General features: G+C 33.2%; 1 protein-coding gene across 1 annotated transcript; it reads left to right on the top strand.

The window, feature by feature from the left end:
• Nucleotides 1-3,202: 3,202 nt before the first annotated feature.
• On the top strand, nucleotides 3,203-6,956 carry mmgt1 (membrane magnesium transporter 1). The gene is made up of 4 exons (XM_051128323.1): nucleotides 3,203-3,364; nucleotides 5,805-5,857; nucleotides 5,952-6,055; nucleotides 6,137-6,956. The coding sequence occupies exons 1-4, from the start codon at nucleotides 3,286-3,288 to the stop codon at nucleotides 6,291-6,293; spliced, it is 393 nt and encodes a 130-aa protein (XP_050984280.1). The 5' UTR covers nucleotides 3,203-3,285; the 3' UTR covers nucleotides 6,294-6,956.
• The last annotated feature ends 1,277 nt before the right edge of the window (nucleotides 6,957-8,233 follow it).

The raw sequence follows: 8,233 nt of genomic DNA, 5'->3' as shown, positions 1-8,233 counted from the left end.
GTCCCTTTGCTTGTCCTGAACAGTTAAACTGCCTGCTGTTCCTTCAGGTAACACTCATTCTTTGGTTTTTCAGCATTTTTGTGTATTTGAACCCTTTCCAACAATGACTGTATGATTTTTAGATTCATCTTTTCACATTGAGGACAGCTGAGGGACTCATATGCAACTATTACAAAAGGTTTAAACACTCTCTGGTTCTCCAGAAGGACACACAATGCATTAAGAGCTGGGGGGTGAAAACTTTTGAACAGAATGAAGATGTGTACATTTTTCTTATTGCGCCTAAATATTTTCATTTAGTACTGCCCTTCAGAAGCTACAGAAAATACTTACATGTTTCCCAGAAGACAAAATAAGTTGAATTTACCCTGATATTCAAATTTATAAAAAATTCACTCCCGTCTCTTAATGCATCGTGCGTCCTTCTGGAGCATCAGTGAGTGTTTGAACCTTCTGTAATAGTTGCATATGAGTCCAACATCAGTGTCTTACCTTTTTTCGTTTCACGTTTTTTGCACATTCTCTTTGTTTGTTTTTTTTTGTTTTTTTTTATTATTATTGAAGAACATGTAAACAACATTATTACAGAAAAACAGGCATCAAAAAACAGAAGCTCCAAAGATGTTTAAAGAACAAAAACAAAACAAAACAAAAAGGAAGACATTCACAGGACGCCAAATACGGATTCGTAATAACTTACAATAGACGTAGCTTTTACATTTTTCATAATTTTAAGAGACTTCATTAAAAAGGTGAATTCGTTAGAGAAAATCTTGTATAAAGGAGGAGATTTTGACAATCTACATTTATGAATGAAAAATCTGCCATTCAGGATGATAAAATTGACAAAATTATGAATATTTCTATCATCATTTTCAAAATAATTTCTTTCACATTCAGTGTTATCATTAGATTCATTTTAACTCCAAAAGGATTGTACATTCTGACAATCAACAAACAAATGACATAAAGATTCCTCACAGCTGTTACAAAAAGAACATTCTTTCCCAACATCCATAAAGTTAGAGAGCAACATATTGGTTGGGTATATTTTGTGTAAAATCTTCAGGTGAATTTCTCTTACCTTGCACGTTCTCTTTGTAAACACTGGGTTGGTACTTCCACCTACGTCACACATACGTGAGTATGTGATTGCGCATTGCAGAACTAATGCAAGATGAGCATTTGTGGTTACAAAGTGTACAATTTTTTATTTTTTTTAAGAAAATGGCCAATCGTTTTGCTAGATAAGAGTCTTTTTCCTCGGCTGGGATCATGTAGAGCTTTTTGAAGCTGCACTGAAACTGCAATTTGGACCTTCAACTAGGGATGGGCAGATCGATCCTGAAATATTGTATTATACTTCTTGTAAAATAAATAAAATTAATGGTTAAAAATGCACTTTAGAATCGATATTTTTATGTGAGGATCGATCCTTTCGATACAAAGTCAGTATCGAAAGGATCGATCCTCACATAAAAATATCGATTCTAAAGTGCATTTTTAACCATTAATTTTATTTATTTTACAAGAAGTTTGGTGTATAAACAAATATGCCTCTAAGAGGAACAATAGACTATTAACGAATTATTGTGTAGGATAGAACTATAAAGCATTATTTAAAAAAAAAAATGTTTCTTGAGTAGCAAAGTATATTAGAATGATTTCTGAAGGATCATGTGACACTCAAGACTGGAGTAATGATGTTAAAAAAATTCAGCTTTGATCACAGATGCTTTTTAAATTACATTTTCCAAAATATATTAAAATAGAAAATAGTTATTTTAATTGTTCATTTTCCCAATCTTGCTGTTTTTACTGTTTTTTTGTTCAAATAAGTGCAGCCTTGGTTAGCATGGTTAAAGACACATTACAAAATCGTACTGACCTCAGACTTTCGAACAGTATAGTGTACATGAAATATTTATTTTAATTAGGCTAGTTTGTGTAAGTAAATTTATTTAAACTGGTTGTTAAAAGTTCAAACTGGTTGTTATATCCTGTAATTGCTGTCTGTAAGAAACAATTTGTGCTAAAGTTTGGCCTTTAGGGGTAGTACCTGGCAGCTTTTTACACAGAAAAAAAAAACACAGTTTGCAACAGTAACCACAGTATTTGTAGTAAAACTGCAGTAACAACAAATTTACCATGGTTAACACTCCCTCTTTTGGCTTGCTTTCTTTTACCATGGTTAACACTACAGAAACATTTTTTCAACGATATTTGTAGCAAAAACCATGGTAATAAAAATTAATACTACTACTACTACTACTACTACTAATTATTATTATTATTATTATACATTTTAGTACTTATGTAACACCCTGGTTGTTTTTCATCAGGTACCCTTCAAGGTACACCTTTGTACCTTATCTACCCTTAATGCGTGTGTACTTGTATGGTACTAGTATGCTCCCTGGCTTTTAGGGGTAAAGAAAGGTGCACCTTTGAGGTTACTGCCCAGTAAAGAGCCAAAAATACAAAATTTTAGTACATTTTATTTCTAACAGTGTTATCCAAAAAAAAATGAAATGTTTAAAACACATGACTTTCAAATATAATGTTAAGTAAGTATAATTACTGATTTTATTCTTTTAATAATTTAAAAGATCAGTTTAGTTTAGAGCAGGGGTCACCAGATCCGGTCCTCTAAACTCAGCAGGACACCGGCCCTCCAGGAACAAGTTTGGTGACCCCTGGTTTAGAGGTATCGGTATCGGTATTGATATCGACGATACTTGGCTTGAAAATATCGGTATCGGATTGAAAATAAAATACGAGGTATCGCCCATCCCTACCTTCAACCTGTTAGCCACCATTAAAGTCCATTATATTTCTTTTCGACTGTCTTGGATGACATGGGGGTGAGTAAATTATGAGGAAATATTCATTCTGGAAGTGAACTAATTATTTTGTAAGTAAAATGCTATGTAATGTAAGTATTACATATAGATCAAATAAGATAATACGTTTTGAATAGCTAAAAACTTGTAATTCAGGAACAATGTAGAGCCTTCCTTGGATTTTTATTCTAATTAATTTTATTTTTATTGCGGAGACTTTTGTGTTAAAATACATCCTGGAAATACCTCACAGTACACAGTTAATTTTTAAAAAAAATGTAAAATATTTTTGCAAATACATGTTCGCTGTCTCTTTAAATGCGTTTTTAAAGTGGCAGTGGACAACCGGAAGTGCGATTAGTGCGGCGGTGATGACGCAGCGCTCATTGAGGAGTGCTTCACACGCTTCGGCAGTGGCTCGATCGGTTGTGCTCGAGTGAAAATGGCCTCGTCCTTCTGGAAAGGTGTTGTCGGCGTAGGCCTTTTCGCCTTGGCACACGCAGCTTTCTCAGCGGCACAGCGTAAGTATTGTTCATCCAGAAGCGGGAGGTAACGGACAGACGTGTTGTTGTTCAGTAAGCTGTAGCTGATTGTGGTCCGGCGGTGAGTGCGGCCTCTCTGCAGAGCTCAGTGTGCATGACAGCTTCAACTGGTCTCAAACCCTAGTGAGCTGCCTATCTAGACAGCATTCGAGCAGTATATTCTGTTCAAAAAATGCTGTATAGGTAGGCAGCTCACTAGGGTTTGAAACACAACCGTTGTAACAGCACAATACACGGTTAAGAAGTTGTTTTCTACCACAAATCACTGATTATGACAGTCTGACTGAGACTTACGAAGGATCAGCGTTTGTGTGATGTCTGTGGAGCTTTATCGGGGTGTTTATGTAATGTAGCGAGCTTTTTAGGAGTAATTCTCTTTACTCTGTAAACGTAACGTATTCAAGCTTTCTCCAGAGACCGTTTGTTGAGTTACGTTTAATAAGGAGCGAAATGATGATGTAATGAAAACGATCTCGTAGCCAGAGTGCGTTTCTTCTCTAAAGAGACAAATTCATCTGCTATTTGTGTCGTAGTGATGTCCGATTCGTTCATTTGAGTCGGATCTTTTCATTGAACAGATTCGCTCTGAACGATTCGATAACATGTTCGACTGAATCGACTCGGCGCTGTTCGACTCACTGAACCGAGAATTGTTCTTTTGAACGTGTCTAACGGGTAATGAACGGACAACCGACGAAAATAACAAACTGGCATTATCATCACAATCAAATCCAAGCAAAATATATTAAAGAGATTTATGTATTTATGTTTAAATATTTTTTTTTAGAAATGTATTTATAGTCGTTATTGTTTATTGGATTTTGCTTATATCAAAATAAATCAAATTAGTGCTGTCATCCAAAATAAACGTTTTTGTTTACATAAAATGTGTATATTGTGTGTATTTATTATGTATACACACACGCATACACTATATATTTTGAAATCATTTATTTACATGTATACATTTTTATTAATATAATTTATATTATATATAAATATATTTAATATATAAATATAACATTTGTATGTACTTGTATACATAATATATACATAATAAACACACAATACGCACATATATTATGTAAACAAAAACTTTTATTTTGGATGCGATTAAGTGTGATTAATCTTTTGACAGCGCTAAATAAAATCTAATTTTAATAAATCAAACTTAACAGGTATTTATTAATAATAAGCAATTAATTTTTAAGAGTTTGAAGTCTTTTCTTTATCAGCTGCTTTGAGGATTTTCCAAATCATTTTTAAGTGCTACAAAATTTGGAGGAACTTTAACAAATCTACATTTGTGTAAATAAAACTTGCTGCTAGTCAAAATATTATTATACAAAATTCAGAGTCTTTGTTTTGCATAAAAACACCAAACTTAATGTGATAAAGAAAAAACAGGCCAAATTGACAATTAAACTAATAATATGATTTTTTTTTTTTTAACTAATCATTGCTTCACAAACTAAACTGTGACATTAACCTACAACAAACACTATAATTAATAAAACAATGTAATCAAAAATCATACCAAAAAGAAATATGTGCCTGGAATAAACCAAAAAAAAATCTCAACATTTGCATGTTTGCTCAGGTTTCTAATTCTGTATGCTTGGCATATAATGCAAATCTTGGTGATGTAATTATAATGATGTTTTTAAACTGATTCTGTTCAAAAGAACTGATTCACAGAAACAACTCGGGCGTCCCATGACAAGATGCAAACATTTAGCAGTAGTGACATCTCTTTTTTTGCATGTACAATCACTTGCAAAAAGCTTTGCATTATATACCAAGCATATAGAATTAGATATCTGAGCAAACATACAAATGTAAAGAAGCTGTGAACTAAAATATAAGAACTTGTAATGTGCAATGGAGGTCATATTGTGTGTTATTTAGGTTAGTGTTTGGTTTAGGGTTAGGTACTTGAAATAATGCAGAATTTACTAGTATAACTATAGTAAATACTAGTGCTAACAGTTAATCGAGAATAATTGCATCCAAAATAAAAGTTTTTGTTTACATGATATATATGTGTGTGTATTTTGTGTATTTATTATGTTTATATATATATAAATAAACACACATGCATGGATGTATTTAAGAAAAACGTTACATTTATATATAATATTAATTATAAATAAAAATATGTAAATATTTTCAAAACATACCATATGTGTATTTATGTATACAACATTAATAAATATACACAGTACACACACATATATATTATGTAAAAAAAACGTTTATGTTAGATGCGTATGAGAGCACTAGTAAGTACATGTACGTTACCCTATTTGCATTTACAGTGCTGTTGCTCCAAAATCAATTATAGTTTTTTGTTTATGATTTAATGAGTGATTTAATGTATCTCATACATCCTAAAAAAGATTTTCTTTTTGTTTTCCAGACCGATCCTACATGAGACTGACAGAAAAAGAGAACGAAACATTACCTATAGATGTAAGTTGCAATTAAAAGCAAGACACTAATCACATTGAATCACATGCGTTTGTCGTTTTCCCTCAATACAGCTTTTCTTTTGTTGTGTTTTCAGATAGTGTTACAGACTTTGTTATCGTTTGTGATCACGTGTTACGGCATAGTTCACATCTCAGGTGAATTCAAAGACATGGATGCTTCTTCAGAGCTCAAAAACAAGTAAGCACATGCAGATAACACCTGGCTGTATGAGAAATAAGCTGTTCCTCATTCACACGTCTCTTCTTTTTGCTCTAACAGGACATTTGACACATTGAGAAATCACCCGTCTTTCTACCTGTTCAATCACCGAGGTCGAGTACTCTTCCGCCCTCCAGAGCAAGAGCCATCCACTCCCAGCGCCCAGGCCTTGCCCTCCAATCCTCTGCGGTTACGCAAGCTGGAAAATTATCATTGAGACTGGCCTTCGGTGGGCTGCCTTGCCTGGGTTTCTTTTTTTTTTGGTCTTTCTTAAATTTATTTGTTAGCTCCTCAGTTGGAAGGGAAAATAAGCATATTTTCCTGTCTTTATGTATATGTGAATATGCTGTACAAACATGCATCTCTTGTGGTTACTATTTTGTCAATGGACTGTGCCAACTCCTTTTCCAGCTGATATGTTTGTAAATACTTGTTATTGCTTGGGAGTCTTAAGTCTGTAGGTTGCGGCTATAGCCCTGCGCTTGGCTGTCGCACACAGGGCACGAATCCTACCATGTACAATGTCGGTTTGCCACTGAACGGACTCTAACTTCAACAGGTTGTTTCCTGGCCCCTTCTGTACTGAGGTCAATATTGTGGACCATAAATTGTATTAGCGTTCAGAAGCAGTAGCTCTGATTACTGAACTGCAAATTTGAGCTCATAATACTGAAAACGATTAAAACTATTAAAACATGTCTGAGCAAGGCCACAATAGATTTTGTAGATTAATAGCAATTCTAACAATACTGTGAACACTCAGTGGGAATGAATGGTACATTTTTGTTTTTTGAAGAGGGGGACAATGTTTTCTGATTCATTTCATGTTGAGACAACTCCTTATTTTTACCTTAATAAAATCTGAAATTTTATTGATGAATTTGCAATTTGGACAAAATCCAATTTTTTTGCTCATTTATTTTGTAAGTACAGTCTAGGGCTGTCACTAACAATTATTCTGGTAATCCAGTAATCATTTGTAATTGAATAGTAATTGCATAATTCTAATAAAATTTTTGGTAGTAATAAAATAGACCTAAGCAAACTTTATAATTAAAATACATATATAATAGCAATGAGGTAATAATTAGTGCAAGTAATCATATGGTTTTATTGAACAAAACTGAAAATACATAATGGTTTTTACACTTTAAGCGTAATTAATCCATGTTTAATACTGACTAAACATTTAATTCAAATGTCCACTTAATCTTTAATATTTGGCCATTTCTTTACGACAGAAATGCTACAGCAATTGTAATTTCTTGAATATGTGGACATCAAAACGTGTAAACTCTGATTGAGGGTTTAAACTTTTATTCTGAAATTGCAACGAACAGTTAGCATATTGAGAACAATCTGTATGTATTCACCTTTGTTTATTATTTACCTTACAAATCTGACAAAATCACAACAACACGCAGAAATGGAGTTTGAGACGCTCCACACATATAAATGATAACAGTTCGTGTGGAGCAGTATTTACTGTGAACGGAAACATACGTATGTAACCTACATGCATGTAAATAATTAAAACATATAGAGGGTTTGCAGTGCACTTACACCACGATTTAGTCAGTTATCCCAATGTGCAGCCAAGCCATATTGGCAATGCTCGATGTAAACAACAGCATGAACTGCACTGTTAATGTTCTACTGAATATGTGCTGCTAATTTACGCTGTCTAAACCATGGAGGAAAAAACATGCGGAAGCTGCTAAATCATATGTGACCCTGGACCACAAAAACAGTCTTAAGTAGCACGTGTATATTTGTAGCAATAGTCAAAAATACATTGGGTCAAAATAATAATTTTTCTTTTATGCCAAAAGAAGATATTTTATAAATTTCCTACCATAAATATATCAAAATGTAATTTTTGATTAGTAATATGCATGCTAAGAACTTCATTTAGACAACTTTAAACTGTAAATTTTTTTTGCACCCTCAGATTTTCAAATGGTTGTATTTCAGCCACATATTGTCCTATCCTAACTTTATTCAGCTTTCATATGATGTATAAATCTCTTTTTAAAAAAAAAAAAAAAAGACCCTTACGGTCCAGGGTCACATATAGAGAAGGTTTTGACAAACTCAAGTTAATAGGTGATAAAGATACGAACAAGCAGAATTAATTAAGATATTTTTCACCTACCT

Source organism: Labeo rohita, chromosome 14 (assembly GCF_022985175.1).
Source record: "Labeo rohita strain BAU-BD-2019 chromosome 14, IGBB_LRoh.1.0, whole genome shotgun sequence".
Classification (NCBI taxonomy): domain Eukaryota; kingdom Metazoa; phylum Chordata; class Actinopteri; order Cypriniformes; family Cyprinidae; genus Labeo; species Labeo rohita.
The sequence above is the reverse complement of the archived record's forward strand: the minus strand, read 5'-3'. Positions and strand labels throughout refer to the sequence as shown.

What these genes read in the sequence shown, in the direction of transcription:
- mmgt1 (XM_051128323.1), top strand. Translation starts at nt 3,286, where the DNA reads ATGGCCTCGTCCTTCTGGAAAGGTGTTGTCGGCGTAGGCCTTTTCGCC. An exon ending in AGCTTTCTCAGCGGCACAGC is followed by an intron (nt 3,365 to 5,804) that starts GTAAGTATTGTT and finishes TTTGTTTTCCAG; the next exon opens with ACCGATCCTACATGAGACTG. An exon ending in ACGAAACATTACCTATAGAT is followed by an intron (nt 5,858 to 5,951) that starts GTAAGTTGCAAT and finishes TTGTGTTTTCAG; the next exon opens with ATAGTGTTACAGACTTTGTT.